At 32.3% G+C, this 24,480-nt stretch overlaps 1 protein-coding gene across 1 annotated transcript in view; it reads right to left on the reverse strand.

The window, feature by feature from the left end:
* Positions 1 to 24,480, reverse strand: part of LOC126885572 (neuronal acetylcholine receptor subunit alpha-7-like) — a 360,582-nt gene that overhangs the window by 85,365 nt on the left and 250,737 nt on the right. The window contains exon 5 of the mRNA XM_050652162.1: positions 16,770 to 16,954. Within this exon, the coding sequence (XP_050508119.1) occupies positions 16,770 to 16,954 (185 nt within the window). The remainder of the gene's footprint in view (positions 1 to 16,769; positions 16,955 to 24,480) is intronic.

A 24,480-nucleotide genomic window follows, 5' to 3' on the forward strand; every position in this document is an offset into this window, starting at 1 on the left:
AATTTGGTTTCAAAGTAAAATTTTTAAAAATTTAAATTTTGAAAAATATGCTTTTTTTCAAAATAACTTAAAAATTATTAGAGATACCAAAAATCTCGAAAAACAAAAAAAGTCAGATTTGCTTTTCTCAATATCATGTATTTTTTTGTTTTTCTGTTAGACAAAAATTGATTAAGGTTTGGTGTTTCTAAATTTCCATACATTCCTGATCAGTGACTCGTTCAACCCCTTTTAACTACAGCCCTTTCAATAATAAGGACTTTGAACCGATGAAACTTACAGATAATATAAACAATATATACACGAGTCAAGAAACTTGTGAAATCGTAACGATTAAGTTCATTTAAGATACTAATTAGGGGGTGATTTTAACGATTTTTTTACCAAAACCAAAAGGGACTAACTTTATTTTGAGCGTAACTTGTTTAATTTTGATGCTAGAAATTTTTTTTATAAAACAAAAATAAAGCTTTTTTTAAACACTTTAAATAAGTTTTAATGAGTTTTCCCCGAAACGTGCTTTATTTTTGGTTATTTCACGTTAAAGTATTCCATTTGGAATTTGACGAATATGAACCTATTTTTTATTAGCTATAACTCTATAACTAGGTATAGAGACGTGATATATACACCATTTTTTTTTTAAATTTTACAGGCTATATTTTTGCTAAGAACATTTTTTCGACAAAATACTTACTATTTGAATTATTTGCGAAAAACCGTTTAAAAGCGTGGTTATTTTGTTGAAAAAATGAACATATTCACTGCCAAATAACTCGAAAAGTATTGACTTAGTGAAAAAACTCTATAGAACAAAAGTTACTTAAAATTAGCCAGTTTATCCATTTCCTGACTTTCTTTGGACGAATATTTTTTCACCCCCAAGAGGGGGTGAAAACCACCCCAGGGCAAAAGCACATATCGACACAATATCACTTTTTTTCTTTGACATGTAAGCTATGTGTATGCCAAATTTCATGGCAATCCAAGCGGTTCTTTAAAATTTAGAGATTTTGCAATATTTTACCGTTAAAGAACGGACTACAAGTTGCTTAAGTTATGTTGTGTTTATATGATCTGTAATATTCATATATTCAAAGTGCTTATTTTTTAAAAAAATTTGGTTTTAAAAAAATTTTAAAAACTTTTAATTTTGAAAAAAAATGCTTTTTCTTAAAATAACTTAAAATTCTTCGAAATACCAAAAATCTTAAATAGTACAAAAAAGTCGCAGTTTCTTTCCTTAATATTTTGCATTTTTTTGTTTTTTGTAAGATAGAAATTGGTTAAAATATGGCTGTTCAAAATGTTGAGTACACTCGTGTTTAGTGGCTCCTTCAAGCCCTTTCATCTACAGTCTTTTAAACCGAAGAAACTTACAGATCTATAAACAATATATACGCGAGTAAATCAACTTGTGAAGTGGTAACGATTAAGTTAATTTGAGATGATATTAGGGGGTAATTTTCCGACTTTTTACCAAAACAAAGGGACCAACTTTATTTTAAGCGTAATTTGTTTACTTTTGACGCTAGAAATGTTTTTTTATAAAACAAAAATAAAGCTTTTTTTAAACACTTTAAAAAGTTGTAATGAATTTTTCCCAAAAAGTGCTTCGTGTTTTGATTATTTCACGTTAAAATATTCGATTCGGAATTTGACTAATATGAACCTATTTTTCAGTAGCTATATCTCTGCTTCTACTAGGTTCAGGGACCTAATATATACAACATTTTTATCACTTTCTTACAGGCTATATTTTTGTTAAGAATGTTTTTTCGGCAAAATACTTACTTTTTGAATTATTTGCGAAAAACGGTCTAAAAACGTGGATATTTTGTTGAAAAATGAACATATTCACTCGCAAATAACTCGAAACGTATTGACTTGAAAAAACTCTATAGAAACTCTATTGAAAAAACTCTATAGAACAACAGTTGCTTAAAATTAGTCAGTTTATTCATTTCCGGACTTATTTTGGAAGTATATTTTTTCACCCCCGAGAAGGGGTGAAAGCCACCCCCAGGGGAAAAGCACACATCGGCACAATATCACTTTTTTTCTTTGACTTGTTAGCTATATGTATGCCAAATTTCATGTCAATCCAAGTGGTTCTTTAAAATTTATAGGTTTTGCAATATTCTACCGTTAAAGAACGTATGTACTATAAAATGAAATGAAATTTGTGTCAGCCGAAACAAATAACATGCGACATTAAAATAAAATTGTTTTCGACGTCATACTTACCATTAAGACTGAAGTCAACCAGCCACGTATAAGAACTAGCTTTATCGCATACTATCTCACAACTTAATATGTTTTCCGTCTTTTTCGTTATTTTGCCGGTTATTAGGGCACTCATCACTGTATTATATTAATATCTAAATTAAAATTTAGTTTGACTTTGACGGATCTGTCAATCTCAAACGTAATAATATAACCTACCTATTAGGCCTTGGGCCCGCATATAAAATTATTATTTATGACCACACCGTTGAAAGTTTTTGTACTTGTTATTTGGATGGAGTCGGACAAATTTTGAGCTTGGCGCATTATGGTAGTGGGGCGTTTGTCTGTCAAGCGGTGACGAAGTTGTCAATTTTATGCAAGAAAAAAATTTATTACCACATTGGTCATTCTATTTCAATCAATGGATTTTATCATATAAACAACGAAAACAATTTTGTCGGACAAAAATATTGGGGCATATGACGCGTCGGACACGCTAAATATGTCAAATTTATGAAAATAATAAATTTATTACCACATCGATAATTTTAACGGTATCTATCATAAAACCTTTTTACAATAATGTGGTAACCTTGTCGGACAATTTTCACGGGGCATATGCGCAGTCGGACGCGCCGAAGATGTCAATTTCCTGAAATTTTTTTATTTACAACCATTTTTCCGACAACATTAGTAGGTTATAAGTAATTATATTCTTAATCAAAAAATCAAAGCGTCGGACAAAAATATTGGGGCAACTCGACAGTCGGACAAAAAATTTAATTTTTATTAGTAAAGTATACTTTCAAAGTATGCTGGGTTCGTGCATCCCTTATCTTTACAACCATTTTTCCGACAAAAGTAGTAGGTTACAAGTAATTATATTCTTAAACAAAAAATGTAATTGTCTGACAAAAATGTTGGGGCAAACGAACAGAAAACTTAATTCTTTTAGGCTATCGACGTGGAGGTATTATCAAAAAAAAAATTTAAAACAGTGTTTCTCGGTTACTTTTGAATCGATTTAGCTGAAAATTGGTACACACACTAAGTAAAGCATTTAAAAGGGTATGACGCAGATCGGAACCCAAAATTTTCTTAAAAAATTTTCCGACAAGAGGGAAAATTTTAGAAAAATTGTGATCTGATAATTTGTGTACATACTCCTTGAACAACGACAAACATCGTTCTGTATTTTTTTTTTCTCGAATTAAAAAAAATTTTCAGCACATGTATCAGGTTATAAATAGTTATATTTCAAATCAAAAAATCTAAGTGCCCGACATAAATAGTGGGGCACATCCAAAGTCGGACAAAAAATTTAATTTTTATTAATAAACTATACTTTTAAACTATTCTGGATTCGTGCATCCCTTATCTTTACAACCATTTTTCCGACAAAAGTAGTAGGATACAAGTAATTATACTCTTAAACAAAAAATGTAATTGTCTGACAAAAATGTTGGGGCAAACGAACAGGAAACTTAATTTTTTAGGCTATGGACGAGGAGGTATTATCCAAAAATATTTTAAAACAGATTTTTTCGGTTATTTTTGAATCGATTTAGCTGAAAATTGGTACACACACTAAGCAAAACATTTAAAAGGGTATGACGTAGAGCTGTACCCAAAATTTTCCCAAAAAAATTTCGGACAAGAGGGAAAATTTTAGAAAAATTGTGATCTGATATTTGCGTACATACTCCTTGAACAACGACAAACATCGTTCTGTAGTTTTTTTCTCGAAATAAAAAAAAATTTCCGACACAAGTATCAGGTTATAAGTAGTTATATTCCAAATCAAAAAATCTAAGTGTCCGACAAAAATATTGGGGCAAATCCAAAGTCGGACAAAAAATTTAATTTTTATTGATAAACTATACTTTTAAAATATGCTGGGTTCGTGTATCTCTTATCTTTACAACCATTTTTCCGACAAAGGTAGTAAGTTACAAGTAATTATATTCTTAAACAAAAAATGTAATTTTTTGACAAAAATCTTGGGGCAAACGAACAGAAAACTTAATTCATTTAGGCTATCGACAAGAAAGTAATATTAAAAAATTTTAAAAGAGTTTTCTCGGTTATTTTTGAATCGATTTTGCTCAAAATTGGCACACACTAAGTAAAACATTTAAAAGGGTATGACGTAGAGCTGTACCCAAAATTTTCTTAAAAAATTTTCCGACAAGAGGGAAAATTTTTGAAAAATTTTGATCTGATATTTGCTTACATACTCCTTGAACAACGACAAACATCGTTCTGTAGTTTTTTTTTCCAATTAAAAAAAATTTCCGACACAAGTATCAGGTTATAAGTAGTTATATTCTATATCAAAAAATCTAAGTGTCCGACAAAAATATTGGGTCAAATCCAAAGTCGGACAAAAAATTTAATTTTTATTAATAAACTGTCTTTTAAACCTTACTGGGTTCGTGCAACCCTTACCTTTAAAACCATTTTTCCGACAACATTAGTAGGTTATAAGTAATTATATTCTTAATCAAAAAATCAAAGTGTCGGACAAAAATATTGGGGCAACTCGACAGTCGGACAAAAAATTTATTTTTATTAGTAAAGTATACTTTCAAATTATGCTGGCTTCGTGCATCCCTTATCTTTACAACCATTTTTCCGACAAAAGTAGTAGGTTACAAGTAATTATATTCTTAAACAAAAAATATAATTGTCTGACAAAAATGTTGGGGCAAACGAACAGAAAACTTAATTCTTTTAGGCCATCGACAAGGAGGTATTATCAAAAAAAAAATTTAAAACAGTGTTCCTCGGTTACTTTTGAATCGATTTAGCTGAAAATTGGTACACACACTAAGTAAAGCATTTAAAAGGGTATGACGTAGATCGGAACCCAAAATTTTCTTAAAAAATTTTCCGACAAGAGGGAAAATTTTAGAAAAATTGTGATCTGATAATTTGTGTACATACTCCTTGAACAACGTGAACATCGTTCTGTAGTTTTTTTTCTCGAAATGAAAAAAAATTTCCGACACAAGTATCAGGTTATAAGTAGTTATATTCCAAATCAAAAAATCTAAGTGTCCGACAAAAATACTGGGTCAAATCCAAAGTCGGACAAAAAATTTAATTTTTATTAATAAACTGTCTTTTAAACCTTACTGGGTTCGTGCAACCCTTACCTTTAAAACCATTTTTCCGACAATGTTAGTAGGTTATAAGTAATTATATTCTTAATCAAAAAATCAAAGTGTCGGACAAAAATATTGGGGCAACTCGACAGTCGGACAAAAAATTTATTTTTATTAGTAAAGTATACTTTCAAATTATGCTGGCTTCGTGCATCCCTTATCTTTACAACCATTTTTCCGACAAAAGTAGTAGGTTACAAGTAATTATATTCTTAAACAAAAAATATAATTGTCTGACAAAAATGTTGGGGCAAACGAACAGAAAACTTAATTCTTTTAGGCTATCGACGAGGAGGTATTATCAAAAAAAAATTTTAAAACAGTGTTTCTCGGTTACTTTTGAATCGATTTAGCTGAAAATTGGTACACACACTAAGTAAAGCATTTAAAAGGGTATGACGTAGATCGGAACCCAAAATTTTCTTAAAAAATTTTCCGACAAGAGGGAAAATTTTAGAAAAATTGTGATCTGATAATTTGTGTACATACTCCTTGAACAACGACAAACATCGTTCTGTATTTTTTTTTCTAGAATTAAAAAAAATTTTCAGCACATGTATCAGGTTATAAATAGTTATATTTCAAATCAAAAAATCTAAGTGCCCGACATAAATAGTGGGGCACATCCAAAGTCGGACAAAAAATTTAATTTTTATTAATAAACTATACTTTTAAACTATTCTGGATTCGTGCATCCCTTATCTTTACAACCATTTTTCCGACAAAAGTAGTAGGATACAAGTAATTATACTCTTAAACAAAAAATGTAATTGTCTGACAAAAATGTTGGGGCAAACGAACAGGAAACTTAATTTTTTAGGCTATGGACGAGGAGGTATTATCCAAAAATATTTTAAAACAGATTTTTTCGGTTATTTTTGAATCGATTTAGCTGAAAATTGGTACACACACTAAGCAAAACATTTAAAAGGGTATGACGTAGAGCTGTACCCAAAATTTTCCCAAAAAAATTTCGGACAAGAGGGAAAATTTTAGAAAAATTGTGATCTGATATTTGCGTACATACTCCTTGAACAACGACAAACATCGTTCTGTAGTTTTTTTCTCGAAATAAAAAAAAATTTCCGACACAAGTATCAGGTTATAAGTAGTTATATTCCAAATCAAAAAATCTAAGTGTCCGACAAAAATATTGGGGCAAATCCAAAGTCGGACAAAAAATTTAATTTTTATTGATAAACTATACTTTTAAAATATGCTGGGTTCGTGTATCTCTTATCTTTACAACCATTTTTCCGACAAAGGTAGTAAGTTACAAGTAATTATATTCTTAAACAAAAAATGTAATTTTTTGACAAAAATCTTGGGGCAAACGAACAGAAAACTTAATTCATTTAGGCTATCGACAAGAAAGTAATATTAAAAAATTTTAAAAGAGTTTTCTCGGTTATTTTTGAATCGATTTTGCTCAAAATTGGCACACACTAAGTAAAACATTTAAAAGGGTATGACGTAGAGCTGTACCCAAAATTTTCTTAAAAAATTTTCCGACAAGAGGGAAAATTTTTGAAAAATTTTGATCTGATATTTGCTTACATACTCCTTGAACAACGAAAAACATCGTTCTGTAGTTTTTTTTTCCAATTAAAAAAAATTTCCGACACAAGTATCAGGTTATAAGTAGATATATTCTATATCAAAAAATCTAAGTGTCCGACAAAAATATTGGGTCAAATCCAAAGTCGGACAAAAAATTTAATTTTTATTAATAAACTGTCTTTTAAACCTTACTGGGTTCGTGCAACCCTTACCTTTAAAACCATTTTTCCGACAACATTAGTAGGTTATAAGTAATTATATTCTTAATCAAAAAATCAAAGTGTCGGACAAAAATATTGGGGCAACTCGACAGTCGGACAAAAAATTTATTTTTATTAGTAAAGTATACTTTCAAATTATGCTGGCTTCGTGCATCCCTTATCTTTACAACCATTTTTCCGACAAAAGTAGTAGGTTACAAGTAATTATATTCTTAAACAAAAAATATAATTGTCTGACAAAAATGTTGGGGCAAACGAACAGAAAACTTAATTCTTTTAGGCCATCGACAAGGAGGTATTATCAAAAAAAAAATTTAAAACAGTGTTCCTCGGTTACTTTTGAATCGATTTAGCTGAAAATTGGTACACACACTAAGTAAAGCATTTAAAAGGGTATGACGTAGATCGGAACCCAAAATTTTCTTAAAAAATTTTCCGACAAGAGGGAAAATTTTAGAAAAATTGTGATCTGATAATTTGTGTACATACTCCTTGAACAACGTGAACATCGTTCTGTAGTTTTTTTTCTCGAAATGAAAAAAAATTTCCGACACAAGTATCAGGTTATAAGTAGTTATATTCCAAATCAAAAAATCTAAGTGTCCGACAAAAATACTGGGTCAAATCCAAAGTCGGACAAAAAATTTAATTTTTATTAATAAACTGTCTTTTAAACCTTACTGGGTTCGTGCAACCCTTACCTTTAAAACCATTTTTCCGACAATGTTAGTAGGTTATAAGTAATTATATTCTTAATCAAAAAATCAAAGTGTCGGACAAAAATATTGGGGCAACTCGACAGTCGGACAAAAAATTTATTTTTATTAGTAAAGTATACTTTCAAATTATGCTGGCTTCGTGCATCCCTTATCTTTACAACCATTTTTCCGACAAAAGTAGTAGGTTACAAGTAATTATATTCTTAAACAAAAAATATAATTGTCTGACAAAAATGTTGGGGCAAACGAACAGAAAACTTAATTCTTTTAGGCTATCGACGAGGAGGTATTATCAAAAAAAAATTTTAAAACAGTGTTTCTCGGTTACTTTTGAATCGATTTAGCTGAAAATTGGTACACACTAAGTAAAGCATTTAAAAGGGTATGACGTAGATCGGAACCCAAAATTTTCTTAAAAAATTTTCCGACAAGAGGGAAAATTTTAGAAAAATTGTGATCTGATAATTTGTGTACATACTCCTTGAACAACGACAAACATCGTTCTGTAGTTTTTTCTCGAAATAAAAAAAAAATTCCGACACAAGTATCAGGTTATAAGTAGTTATATTCCAAATCAAAAAATCTAAGTGTCCGACAAAAATATTGGGTCAAATCCAAAGTCGGACAAAAAATTTAATTTTTATTAATAAACTGTCTTTTAAACCTTTCTGGGTTCGTTCAACCCTTACCTTTAAAACCATTTTTCCGACAACATTAGTAGGTTATAAGTAATTATATTCTTAATCAAAAAATCAAAGTGTCGGACAAAAATATTGGGGCAACTCGACAGTCGGACAAAAAATTTATTTTTATTAGTAAAGTATACTTTCAAATTATGCTGGGTTCGTGCATCCCTTATCTTTACAACCATTTTTCCGACAAAAGCAGTAGGTTACAAGTAATTATATTGTTAAACAAAAAATATAATTGTCTGACGAAAATGTTGGGGCAAACGAACAGAAAACTTAATTCTTTTAGGCTATCGACGAGGAGGTATTATCAAAAAAAAAATTTTAAAACAGAGTTTCTCGGTTACTTTTGAATCGATTTAGCTGAAAATTGGTACACACACTAAGTAAAGCATTTAAAAGGGTATGACGTAGATCGGAACTCAAAATTTTCTAAAAAAAAATTCCGACAACAGGGAAAATTTTAGAAAAATTGTGATCTGATAATTTGTGTACATACTCCTTGAACAACGACAAACATTGTTCTGTAGTTTTTTTTCTCGAACTAAAAAAAGATTTCCGACACAAGTATCAGGTTATAAGTAGTTACATATATTCCAAATCAAAAAATCTAAGTGTCCGACAAAAATATTGGGTCAAATCCAAAGTCGGACAAAAAATTTAATTTTTATTAATAAACTGTCTTTTAAACCTTTCTGGGTTCGTGCAACCCTTACCTTTAAAACCATTTTTCCGACAACATTAGTAGGTTATAAGTAATTATATTTTTAATCAAAAAATCAAAGTGTCGGACAAAAATATTGGGGCAACTCGACAATCGGACAAAAAATTTATTTTTATTAGTAAAGTATACTTTCAAATTATGCTGGGTTCGTGCATCCCTTATCTTTACAACCATTTTTCCGACAAAAGTAGTAGGTTACAAGTAATTATATTCTTAAACAAAAAATATAATTGTCTGACAAAAATGTTGGGGCAAACGAACAGAAATCTTAATTCTTTTAGGCTATCGACGAGGAGGTATTATCAAAAAAAAAATTTAAAACAGTGTTTCTCGGTTACTTTTGAATCGATTTAGCTGAAAATTGGTACACACACTAAGTAAAGCATTTAAAAGGGTATGACGTAGATCGGAACCCAAAATTTTCTTAAAAAATTTTCCGACAAGAGGGAAAATTTTAGAAAAATTGTGATCTGATAATTTGTGTACATACTCCTTGAACAACGACAAACATCGTTCTGTAGTTTTTTTCTCGAAATAAAAAAAAAATTTCCGACACAAGTATCAGGTTATAAGTAGTTATATTCCAAATCAAAAAATCTAAGTGTCCGACAAAAATATTGGGTCAAATCCAAAGTCGGACAAAAAATTTAATTTTTATTAATAAACTGTCTTTTAAACCTTTCTGGGTTCGTTCAACCCTTACCTTTAAAACCATTTTTCCGACAACATAAGTAGGTTATAAGTAATTATATTCTTAATCAAAAAATCAAAGTGTCGGACAAAAATATTGGGGCAACTCGACAGTCGGACAAAAAATTTATTTTTATTAGTAAAGTATACTTTCAAATTATGCTGGGTTCGTGCATCCCTTATCTTTACAACCATTTTTCCGACAAAAGTAGTAGGTTACAAGCAATTATATTCTTAAACAAAAAATATAACTGTCTGACGAAAATGTTGGGGCAAACGAACAGAAAACTTAATTCTTTTAGGCTATCGACGAGGAGGTATTATCAAAAAAAAAATTTTAAAACAGAGTTTCTCGGTTACTTTTGAATCGATTTAGCTGAAAATTGGTACACACACTAAGTAAAGCATTTAAAAGGATATGACGTAGATCGGAACTCAAAATTTTCTAAAAAAAAATTCCGACAAGAGGGAAAATTTTAGAAAAATTGTGATCTGATAATTTGTGTACATACTCCTTGAACAACGACAAACATCGTTCTGTAGTTTTTTTTTTCTCGAAATAAAAAAAAATTCCGGCACAAGTATCAGGTTATAAGTAGTTATATTCCAAATCAAAAAATCTAAGTGTCCGACAAAAATATTGGGTCAAATCCAAAGTCGGACAAAAAATTTAATTTTTATTAATAAACTGTCTTTTAAACCTTACTGGGTTCGTGCAACCCTTACCTTTAAAACCATTTTTCCGGCAACATTAGTAGGTTATAAGTAATTATATTCGTAATAAAAAAATCAAAGTGTCGGACAAAAATATTGGGGCAACTCGACAGTCGGACAAAAAATTTATTTTTATTAGTAAAGTATACTTTCAAATTATGCTGGGTTCGTGCATCCCTTATCTTTACAATCATTTTTCCGACAAAAGTAGTAGGTTACAAGTAATTATATTCTTAAACAAAAAATATAATTGTCTGACAAAAATGTTTTGGCAAACGAACAGAAAACTTAATTCTTTTAGGCTATCGACGAGGAGGTATTATCAAAAAAAATTTTAAAACAGTGTTTCTCGGTTACTTTTGATCGATTTAGCTGAAAATTGGTACACACACTAAGTAAAGCATTTAAAAGGGTATGACGTAGATCGGAACCCAAAATTTTCTTAAAAAATTTTCCGACAAGAGGGAAAATTTTAGGAAAATTTTGATCTGATAATTTGTGTACATACTCCTTGAACAACGACAAACATCGTTCTGTAGTTTTTTTTCTCGAAATAAAAAAGAATTTCCGACACAAGTATCAGGTTATAAGTAGTTATATTCCAAATCAAAAAATCTAAGTGTCCGACAAAAATATTGGGTCAAATCCAAAGTAGGACAAAAAATTTAATTTTTATTAATAAACTGTCTTTTGAACCTTACTGGCTTCGTGCAATCCTTACCTTTAAAACCATTTTTCCGACAACATTAGTAGGTTATAAGTAATTATATTCTTAATCAAAAAATCGAAGTGTCGGACAAAAATATTGGGGCAGCTCGACAGTCGGACAAAAAATTTATTTTTATTAGTAAAGTATACTTTCAAATTATGCTGGGTTCCTGCATCCCTTATCTTTACAACCATTTTTCCGACAAAAGTAGTAGGTTACAAGTAATTATATTCTTAAACAAAAAATATAATTGTCTGACAAAAATGTTGGGGCAAACTAACAGAAATCTTAATTCTTTTAGGCTATCGACGAAGAGGTATTATCAAAAAAAAAAATTTAAAACAGTGTTTCTCGGTTACTTTTGAATCGATTTAGCTAAAAATTGGTACACACTCTAAGTACTACAATTAAAAGGGCATGACAAAGAATTGTACACAAAATTTTCCAAAAAGATTTTCCGACAAGAGGGAAAATTTCGGAAATTTTTTTTAAAATTTTAGAATGTTCTCTACAAGGCGGAACCCGACATCCGACGCCCTGAAGGGCACTATGGATTATGAGAAAGAAGAAGAAGAAGGAATGTTCTCTACGTTACGTCCTTATAAATATTATAAGGTGTATTTCTACAAATTTTCAGTTTGATCTATGTAGATCTAACCGAGAAAAATTGTTTATAGTTCGCTTTGGTCTCCTTGATGCTTATTATTTTTTTATATCCCAGAGAACGGCTGTTCCCGTACATGCGACACTATATTATACAAGAAATTTTCGATTTTCTAAATGTGACTGAATTGAAAAAATTGGGCCAAATCCAATCTTAAAATATAGGAAAAGAGAAATATGTCAACCATCCATTTTGGTACAAGGGTGTGGATGTTACGTCCCATTTAGAGTCTGTTTTTCGTTCTCGTCCCCAAAACTCCCAAAAATTTAGAAAATTTAAGTCCGACTTTACAGCTTCCTTTAGTACTGAACATTACCTTTCCAAAGCATGTTTAATTTTGAAAATTCTTCTCTTCTTCTTCTTCTTCTTCCTTTTATATAGACATTACTCTGTCTGTTTTTCAATGTGCCTCCAGTAAGTTGTCATTCCACCTTTTTCGTGGTCTTCCCACTGATCGTCTTCCTATTGGGGAACCTTCTCTGACCGTCCTTACTACTCTATTTGTTGTCATTCGGCTTATGTGGTCGTTCCATTCTACTCTTCTGCTTTTCACCCCATAGGCGTAACCAGGGGGTGGTTTTGGGGGTTATAACCCCCCTTTTGGATGTACTTTGAGCTCTATACGCTTAACACAATTATTATTCCATACCCCCAGAGACCTTCAAGTAGACGTAACTCCCCCTTAGGATCATCCTGGTTACACCTCTGTTTCACCCAGTTATTAATGTTGTCCACCTTGCATCTCCTTCATATATCTGCACTTCTAGCTCTATCCCACAGCGTCTTACCATCGATTTTTCGCAATGTTTTCATCTCTGCTGTTTCTATAGCATTCTTTTTGTCCTTTCTGTATCAGGTTGTGTTTCTGCCGCGTATGTCATTATTGGTCTGATGACTCTTTTGTAAATTCTGCCTTTCACTTCTTTTCTGATGTTTTTATTTCTCTATATTGTTTCATTCAGGCAACCTGCGGCTCTGTTTGCTTTATTCACCTGATCTTCCACTTTTGTTTCGAGCTTTCCGTAGCTGCATAGTGTGATGCCTAGATATTTAAACTCCATGACTTGTTCTATTATTTGACCCTCCAGCTCTAATTTACACCTTATTAGATCTGCTGTTATAACCATGCATTTAGTCTTTTTTAGGGAAATTTACATGTTAAATTTTCTAGCGGTTATATTAAATTCGTGCAGCATACGTTGTAAATCATCTTCACTTTGAGAGATTAGTATTGCGTCGTCTGCATAGCAGATTATTTTAAGTGGTTTTTCTCCCATTTGGTATTCTTTTTTTGTTCCTACTTTTTTTATTATTTCGTCCATGATCAGGTTGAACAACAGAGGACTCAGAGAATCTCCCTGTCTTATCCCATTGTAATTTTGAAAATTGTATATACCATTCAAAAGTTACCGATCTCAGAAATTTTATTCAATTTCTATTTAAAAAGGGAAAAATGTTTTTTCTCAAAGTTCGCATCACCCCGTGGAATATTCTAGCATCTATAAAATACTAAAATTAAAACCTAACTATAGCCTCATTCCTTCTCAACATTCAGTTTTTTCATTCATTCGTTTATGTTGGATAATATAAAAGTTAAGGACTTTAATAACTAGCCATGTTTTTCATAGACAAAGTGTGTTTTTAAATGGCAAACTTTAAGGAGTAATTGTGCATGACAAAATAAAGTCAGTTTGCTTTACGAGAAAAACGTATGTCCACAAATGCATCGTTTCCGAGATAGGGGGTGTTGAAGTTTTTCTGACAAACTGACGATTTATTTATTGCTTTAAAACCAGTTGACCAGTTGGTGGGTTTTAAGAGGTAGTTATTGCACATTTTTTAACTACAGTTAAGAATTTAATATTCACCATTGGCGCGCATACGGGTAATATGAGCCGAAAAATACGTAATTTAATATGAAGTCAAAAATGTATAAAAATTAATTTTTTTTAAATTGTACCAAAACGCCCCATTATTTTTGTCCGACAAGTGATCCAATATGCATTACACATGTAAAAAAACAGTACAAAATAAAAATAACATCTGTGGTAATAAATAAAAAAATTTCAGGAAATTGACATTTTCGGCGGGTCCGACTGCGCATATGCCCCGTGAAAACTGTCCGACAAGGTTACCACATTATTGTAAAAAGGTTTTATGGTAGATACCGTTAAAATTATCCATGTGGTAATAAATTTATTATTTTCGTAAATTTTAAGTTATTTTTCGGGTGTAACTTCAATGATATTATGCTAAAAATGATGGTGTATCGCATATTTAAAATGCGTTTATCTCGAAAACGGTTGAGTTTAGGAAGATGAAAGAAGTATACCTTTATTAAGTAAAACTAATAGGAAAATAAAAATTTTAATGTCAAAATTATACAGAGTGAGGGATAAAAAAAATTGAACGTAATAAATGAGTGCTGAAAGGCATATGTGACGCCCTCTGGGCAATGCATAATTTTTGGTAAGGAATTTAGATTTCTCGACCCAAGAAACCCCCAAATATAAAATTTCATGTTGTTATCTCATAACTATCAGGAAATATTAAATAATAAATAAAAAAAAAGTTTAACTTTGACACCCTGTATCTCGGCTCTTATAAACTTTGTACTAAGGTAAGTTAGCTTAAATCGGCCTATTTTAACCTCAGGAACCTGAGGTTAAGCTATGGCCCCTTCTTTACCAAACACCCTGTATGCATAAAAATTACTTCTTCTTTTAATTGTACCAAAACGCCCCATTATTTTTGTCCGACAAGTGATCCAATATGCATTACACATGTAAAAGAACAGTACAAAATAAAAATGACATCTGTGGTAATAAATAAAAAATTTTCAGGAAATTGACATCTTCGGCGCGTCCGACTGCGCATATGCCCCGTGAAAATTGTCCGACAAGGTTACCACATTATTGTAAAAAGGTTTTATGATAGATACCGTTAAAATTACCGATGTGGTAATAAATTTATTATTTTCATAAATTTGACATATTTAGCGTGTCCGACGCGTCATATGCCCCAATATTTTTGTCCGACAAAATTGTTTTCGTTGTTTATATGATAAAATCCATTGATTAAAATAGAATGACCAATGTGGTAATAAATTTTTTTCTTGCATAAAATTGACAACTTCGTCACCGCTTGACAGACAAACGCCCCACTACCATAATGCGCCAAGCTCAAAATTTGTCCGACTCCACCCAAATAACAAGTACAAAAAGTTTCAACGGTGTGGTCATAAATAATAATTGTATATGCGGGCCCAAGGCCTATATATAATTGTTGAAAATATAAATAATAAATAATTAAATAATAAGTGTATAGATGTGTATGCATTGGTCATGCTAACTACAATATACAATAGTGCACTCAGACTGACATATTTCCCCATCACATGGAAATTTGCGCAAAAAATAATGATTCACAAACCAGGTAAACCTCCAAATAAAACATCATCCTATCGACCAATCAGCTTGTTGCCGACAATGTCTAAGATCTTCGAAAGACTACTACTCGATAGACTGAAGAAGGACATTAATCTAGATGTAGAAATACACACACACCAGTTTGGTTTTAGAGAGAGACACTCCACAACACAACAAACTCATAGAATTATAACAAAAATCCTTACTGCTATTGAGGAAAAAAATATTGCACAGCGGCATTCTTAGATGTAGAAAAGGCATTTGATAGGGTATGACATACTGGACTCCTATACAAACTCAAAGGTATTCTTCCAACCTCCTACTACCTAATTATGAAATTCTACATTGAAGATTGTTACTTCCAAGTAAAATATAACACAGCAAACGAAGTCAACCCAAGTTACATTTACAAACTGAAGAGATGTATGTCCAATAATAACATTAAATTATACACAATTACCAGTCAACACACAAGTCAAATATTTGGGACTAACCCTTGACAAAAGGATAACATGGAAGCCGCACATTCAAGCCAAGACAACCCAGATCAACATCAAAATACGACAAATGAGCTGGCTTATTGGTCGAATGTCAAAATTCAATATTGAAAATAAACTGCTCCTGTATAAAACTATGATAAAACCAATTTGGACCCATGGTGTTAACTCTGGGGTTGCTCAAAGCCATCAAATATCAAGATAATACAAAGAGTCCAATCAAAAATATTGAGGAAGATATTCAACGCACCCTGGTATGTAAGCAATAAAACCCTACACGAGGACTCAGCTATACCTTTGGTAGAGGAAGAAATTCAAAGGATCACAAAGAGCTACGTTGATGGACTGAGAAGTCATCCAAATGATGAAGCAAGACTGCTAAACACTCCTCCCGAATTCGCAAGACGACTGAAGAAACTATGGCCAACAGATTTAATAAATTAAATAAATATATTATGATCTAATGTAAAAATTATAATTGGGTTGTCACAGGGCAGCTTCTCCCTCATGTATTTAACATTCAAACTATTTACTTATAGCTTCGATGAAGCAGATTGTAAATTAAAATATGTAATAAAAAAAAAGATGTGTATAGCACGATATACCGCAAGGTTACCACTGGGTCACGATTTTTGAATGACGCCAAATACGATTTTAGTTCCGTCAAAATTCCATACTGAACGATAAGAAATATTCACTTAAAAAAAGCTGATATTTTGTTAAGTTAAAATACCTTATTATTTGTCTAGGGACCTCACCTGTATCGGTGTGTGGTGATTTTCGAATTTCATAAAAACTAAAGGGGCCATTTTTTCTAAAACTAGAGTCCGTAGTATCCTGGGAACAGCAGATCCTCTAACACCACGGTGGTATATATTTAAGGTAACCACGGAAAGAGCCGAAGCAAATGAAACAAGGCATATGCTGACTCCATAGTACATGCCTAAAACATAAGAAACATAGTGAAAATATTGGCATGTTGATACTAGTTAAAACATTAAAATATAGTTAGTCAGTTACAACATTCCTAGATTTAAATTAGCCTAATAAAATTAGTGCCAAAAAGCCACTTTTGCTAGCACATTCTTGTCATTTGATAGCAATGGCGCTATATACAGGGTGTAACAAAAAGGTAACTCATAAATTAAATCACATATCCTGGGACCAAAAATAGTTCGATTGAACCTAACTTACCTTAGTACAATTTGATAATATAAATTTCAAAGTGTCTCAATAACAACTGGCTTAACGAAAAAAAAAAGTACTAAGGGGCAACAAGTTTTAAAAACATTGTGTTTAACTAATGTTACCACAAGAATAAATTTTAATTGAAACGTACACAAACATTGGAAGAGGGGGAGAGGTATTTAAGGGAACAAAACCGCCATAAAATAATTTTTATGGGATGCACAAAAGTCTATCTTAGATATTTAGGCTTTAGATATATTGAAAAAAAAAGAGAATGTGTGTACTTTGTACGCACGTAAGAAGTTATACTTCTATTATATGATTTCAACGAAATCAATATACTTTAAACAGTTTATTTATATTTAATTTAACTATTAAACTAATTTTAATACTTACCACTTTCCAAAAATTTTTATTAAAACAATACCAAAAATTAAAAAAATAAAAGAATAAAATACATACAAACACATTGAAAAATGCCACAAAGAAATGATTTCTGAACAATACTTGTTGCCAAAAATTTTAACTAAATACGTATTTTCTGAAAAAAATTATATAATAATATACTTACAATCATACAATGTAAAAAAAATAGTAATTTGCATTGGGGATCGAACCCGCTTCCCGTCGATCCCGCCGATAGAAAATCGAAGTGCTTTCCCATTGCGCCACCTTCGCGTATCTGTCATCTGGGAATATACACCAACTGAACGTTTACACCATAAACTTTTTGACAGTTTATATGAATTTTTTCAAATTAGTTTGATTTTTGTGGAAATTAAGGAATATTTTGTGGAATAACAATATATTAGGTGAATCATCATCATCATTCTCTTTGCCTTATCCCTATGCGGGGTAGGCTTCCCTAATTGCATTTCTCCACACAATTCTATCCTGGGTCATATCAATATTAATCCCCTTTACCGACATGTCCTGCCTACTCTTCTCCCCTCACGTCTTCTTTGGTCTTCCTCTCCTACTCCTTCCAGGAATCTGCACTTCAGCTACTCGTCGTATTGGATGATTAACGTCTCGACGTTGAACATGACCAAACCATCTCAACCTATGCTCTCTCATTTTGGTATCAATTGCTGCCACACCTAGAATTCCCCTAATATACTCATTTTTAATTTTATCCTTTCTTGTCACTCCACTCATCCATCTAAGCATTCTCATCTCCGCCACATGCATTAGTTGATCCTCTTTCTTTTTCAATGCCCAACATTCAGTTCCGTACATCATAGCCGGTCTTATGGCTGTTTTATAGAATTTTCCTTTCAGCTTCATTGGAACTTTTCTGTCACACACGACACCACTCGCTTCCTTCCACTTCATCCATCTAGCCCTAATTCTACTGCATGCATCTCCATCTATTTCTCCATTGCTCTGTAATACCGATCCCAGGTACTTAAAACTATTGCTTTTTACAATCAGTTCACCATCCAAAAATACCGTTTTATTTGTAGTAACTCCATCTTTAAATGAACATTCCAAATACTTTTTGTCCTACTAAGTCCTACTAAGCTTTAAACCTCTTTCCTCCAGAGCTCGTGTCCACTGTTCCAGTTTTTGGTATAAGTCTCTTTCACTATATCCTACTAACACGACATCATCAGCATACATTAAGCACCATGGAATGTTACCCTGTAGTTTCGCTGTTATCTGGTACAATACTAATGAGAATAAATACGGACTAAGCACCGAGCCTTGGTGCAATCCTACTTTCGCATGAAATTTATCAGTCTCTCCCACACCTGTCCTAACACTAGTCGTTACTCTCTCATACTTATCCCTCACAATCTTTACATATTCACCAGGGACTCCTTTCTTATTGAGTGCACACCACAGAATCTTTCGAGGAACTCGTATCATATGTATGCTTTCTCAAGATCAATGAATACTATATGAGCGTTTGTTTCTTTACTCCTGTATTTTTCCATCAACTGCCTTATAATGAAAATTGCGTCTGTTGTTGATCTGCCCTGCATAAAGCCAAATTGATTCTCGGATATGTCGGTCTCTTTACGTATCCGTCTATCAATTACTCTCTCCCATATTTTCTTGGTGTGTCTAAGCAGTTTTATAGCTCTGTAGTTTGTACACTGCTGTATATCTCCCTTGTTTTTGTATACAGGTACTAGTATACTGCTTCTCCATTCGTCTGGCATTTGTACAACTTCCATAATTCTATTAAATAAACGTACTAGACACCTTGTTCCTGTCTCTCCCAATGCTTTTCATACTTCCCCAGGAATATCATCTGGTCCTACCGCTTTTCCTTTCTTTATTTTTTGAAGTGCTTGAGCCACTTCCTCGTTTTTTATTTTGGTGACCATTGCTGCTACTGTCTCCGTTGGCTCCACAGGCTGTCTGTCAAATTCTTCATTTAATAGCTGCCAAAGTACTTTCTCCATCTCTTTTTGACATCCTTTTCGTGAACTAGTATTTTATTATTTTCATCTCGGTGAATTGGTGAATATATTAGGTGAATATTGGTAGAAATTTTGATGGTAATCAAATTATGTAAATCAAAGTATTACATACTATTTTGGTAGATTCATTTTAAATTTTCCAAATAGGTAGGTACATATGTAATTTTTTATTAGGATACTTAAACATTTATAATTATTACGTACCTGTCGCTTTTAAAAACTATTTAAAAAGTCACTACAATTATAAACTTGCTTTTTTTTCTGCCATCACAACAATAAAAACTAATATACACAACATTTGTTTATCCATAATCTCCATATTGAACAATTATTGACAGATGATTTTAACACCCAATCAGATCCCGTATAACGTTTGAGTGACTAATACCCTCGTGCCTAAAGAAGTATAACTTCAAAAATTCATTTTGCAACTTCAAAGGGCGCACTCTTTGTACTGAGGTAAGATAAGTTCAATAGAACTATTTTTGGTTCCAGAATATGTGATTTAATTTATGACCTACCTTTCTGACACATCCTGTATTTTTTTTAAATATTGCTGTTTGACATTTAGTCAATAAATAACCAGGTGCCTTTGTGATATTGATGATTTCTTATTTCATGGCCACTTCTTTTGGAGTGACTGATTTAATTTCACCTTCGTTTTTTGACCCTTTTACAGCAGCCTCCCTTGATGTCTCCCAAGCCTTCGATAACGTATGGCATAAAGGCATTAAAACTTAAGAGACAACTGCTTCATACAATCTGCATGCTCCTACAATCATATCTGACCGAAAGGTCGTTCCAGATAAAACTTGGAAAGGCCCTCACTAGTCTACATCCCATCCACGCTGGCGTGTCTCAAGGTTCTTGGACCCACGCTGTACCTCCTGTTTACAACAGACATACCAACTTCTGATCGTACAACAATTGCAACATAATATGCCGATGACACTGACCTAAGTGACCTAATGGCCTGCCACATAAATCCGACCCTAGCCTCAAGATACTACAAAGTCACCTGAATAGTCTTGAAATATGGTGGCGTAGAATTTGGGAAGGGTAAACCATTCACTGTACCCTGCCTTTGGTAGTAGCTAGAAATGTTTGTTTATCATAATTTAGTAGGGTGTACGCAGGGCCGCGCCAAGGCTTTCAAGCGCCCCGGGGCAAGTAATTTTAGGCGCCCCTTTCCTCCTCCCCTTGTAAGAAGTCCATTTACTCACGGTTTTTGCTCCGGATTTTAAAGCACCGCTTGGATTGAAATGAAATTTGGCATAAGCGTAGCTTACATGTCAAAGAAAAAAAGTGATATTGTACCGATGTGTGGCTTTTGCTCTGAGGGTTAGTTTTACCCCTTCTTGGGGGTGAAAAACTATACGTTTAAAATAAGTAAGGAAATGGATAAACTGACTAATTCTAAGTCACTTTTGTTGTATAGAGTTTTTTCACTAAGTCAATACTTTTCGATTATTTGCGCGTGAATATGTCCATTTTTCAACAAAAAAAAACACGTTTTTCGCAAATAACTCAAAAAGTATTTTATCCAAAAAACATTCTTAGCAAAAATATAGCTTTTAAAAAAGTGAAAAAAATGGTGTATGCATGAAGTCAGTAGACCCAGATGAAGCAGAATTGTAACTAATGAAAACTAGGTTCTTATTCGTCAAATTCCAAATTAAATACCTATTTCAACGAGAAATAAACAAAAAATGAAGCACTTTTCGGGGTAAACTCATTACAACTAAGTTTCATCGGTTCAAAGTGCTTTTAAAAAAAATGGTTTTAAAGTATTTTTTTTTAATTTTGAAAAAATTACATTTTTTTCAGAAAAATTTAAAAATTATTAGTGATACTAAAAATCTCAAAGAGTAAAAAAATGTACGTTTTGCTTTTCTGAATATTTTGGATTTTTTGTTTTTCTGTAAGACAAAAATTGGTTAATCAGCGGTAAAAACATGTAAAACCGTGGAATTTTGAGAATCAACACCGATTTTAATGAAAATTTGGATTTAAGCTCGGTTGATCCTCTTCTTCAAAATCTACCCTATGCCGAACCGGGCTTTTGCCCTGGGGGTGAAAACAACCCCATCTAGGGAATGAAAATTTTTCAATCAAAATAACTATGGAAGTCGTTAGATTGACCAATTCTAAGTAAATTTTGTTATATAAATTATTTTTGCAAAGTTGATAATGTCCAAGTTATTAGCGATTGAAAGCGAGCATTTTTCATTGAAAAAACTCAGGTTTTATGACCGTTTTTCATGAATAACTTATATTCTTTTAATGACCTATAAAAGATGCCTCTTGTTTTTCCAAAAAAATTTCACCACGTTCGAGTTATTTGAGATTGAAGGTTCTCATAATTCGGTTCTAATAACTTTCAAAGTATCAACTTTCCAAAAAAAATTTATAGAATAAAATTTACTCAGAATTGGTCAATATATCGACTTTCATAGTTATTTTGATTAAAAATATTTTCATCCACTAGACGGGGTTGTTTTCACCCCAGGACAAAAGCCCGCTTCGGCGTAGGGTAGATTTTGACAAAGGCTAAAATCTACCGTACCCTGAAATCGACCTTGATTCTCAAAATTCCACGAGAAAATGTTGATTGGACAGATTAGACTATAATAAGTTATGGCTGTTCAAAATTTGCATACTCTCGTGATTAGGGACTCGTTCAAGCCGTTTCAACTACAGCCCTTTCAAAAATAAGCACTTTGAACCGACGAAACTCACAGATAATAGAAATAATACATAAGTAAAGTAACTTGTGAAGCGGTAACGGTCAATTTCATTTAGGATGCTAATTAGGGGGTGATTTTCACGATTTTTTACCAAAAAAAAGGGACCAACTTTATTTTGAGTGTAACTTTTACTTACTTACTTTTAATGGTAGAAACTTTTTTAAAAAACAAAAATAAACAAATTATGATGAGTTTTCCCCGAAAAGTGCTTATCGTGGGTTTCTAAACGTGTTTTTGTTTGTTGAAAAATGTACATATGCACTCGCAAATAACTCGAAAAGTATTGGCTTAGTGAAAAAACTCTATACAACAAAAGTTGCTTAGAATTTGTCAGTTTATTAATTTCCGGACTTGTTTTAAACGTATACTTTTTCACACCCGAGAAGGGGTGAAAGTCACCCCTAGGGCAAAAGCACATATTTATCAGCACAATATCACTTTCTTATTTGGCAGGTTAGCTATGTGTATGCAAAACTTCATGTCAAGCCAAGCGGTTCTTTAAAATTCGGAAGTTTTGCAATATTTTATTGTAAGTGAATGGACTAGAATCGGTATTCGGTATTCGCTCCGTGCGTGACTATGGTGGGGGTACCTAGAAACGAAGTCAGCGTAAGTAGTGGCGAAAATGACATTATTGGAGCTATCTTTGTAATGTCATTGGCATTGTTGGTATAACAAATTTTATAAAAAATGGTAAATTAATGTTATCTATTTATCATATGCTTAACGTCAACTTGTGAGATCTAAAAAGGTCAGGACCTAGGTTTTTGACCCTTCGCTTCGTTATCAAACGTATTCGCTTCGTATCTGTTTAGTGTACAGATAGCGAATGATCGATAACGAAGCGAATGGTAAAAAATCGAGGTCCTGGTGAAGCTAAGTGTTGCGTCAGTCATGCACGGAGCGAATACCTACAAACTATTTGTTATGTGTTTAGGAAACTAATATACCTACCGATAAATTATTATGAATACTATAAATATTTACAAAACACAACGATTACACCACCAGAGAACAAATATGGTTCAGTTTAATAAGAGAAATTAGGGTTTGTACAATTATGGGAACAAATTAATACTTACTGCCATTTTTATACCTACCTACGATTGGTAAGTTTTAAATTTTACAAGATAATAAAATATTACTAATATTTCTGGTAATTTCGGTCTTGTAAAAAATTGTTTTCGGCTCCTACTGGCGCCTTTTGAATATGGCGCCGGGGGGCTCCGCCCCCCTTCGCCCTTATGGACGGCGCGGGCCTGGGTGTACGGTAACTACACTTTCTGCAAAGTATGACAAGGATATCTCAAATAGTTTTAAAGTACTGGGTAAAAATAGTTACACCCTGTAACTCAGTATCGAGGCACATTTTATTTAATTGATATGGGTTAAATCTTAATACTTTGAGGTCTAGGATCTACAACTCAGAGATTGGACATTCTTAATGAGTCACCCCGTATAAGTTTTATGTCACTTTTAGGTCTTACTCCTTAGAAAAGGAGATTTCGAAATGTGGAAATATTAAATTCTCTGAATTTTTCCACGATGTAAGTAGGTTTCACCTCTAGTTTCACCTCATTTACAATATTTATACAAATTCATATACTGTTAAAGGGTGAGTTTTAATAAAACGGAATTTTCAAAGGTGTCGTTCCATTTTCACGAATTCCGGAAAGAAATCGTGAAGAAGTAACATTCAAACACCTTGAAAACCGCACCTAGGAATTCATTTTAATGAGATAGATATTCTGCATTCCATTCCTTAGATCTTTTACTACAAGATATTTCATTTATTTCCGTACATTATGAGGAGAGAAGGTATAAACATCCCACGGAATCCCAAAGCTCAATTTCTGCCATGTAGGAGCAAAATCCGCTTTATATTTGCCTGCTAGAGGTATAAAATTTATTATTACTACAGGGTCGGTCATAGTAATCTTTAACTGTGTGTGCACACACTATATTTGAAAAATGCTTTTATCTACTCTATCTCATATTATGTACGTATAAGTTTTTAGTTTGTGAAAACTGTCATTATAGATAGCAGTGGGTGAAGGATTTCAATTGTGCGTGAAGTAACAATGTATTTTAAATGGGATTTA

This window comes from Diabrotica virgifera, chromosome 5, assembly GCF_917563875.1.
Source record: "Diabrotica virgifera virgifera chromosome 5, PGI_DIABVI_V3a".
NCBI classification, from domain to species: domain Eukaryota; kingdom Metazoa; phylum Arthropoda; class Insecta; order Coleoptera; family Chrysomelidae; genus Diabrotica; species Diabrotica virgifera.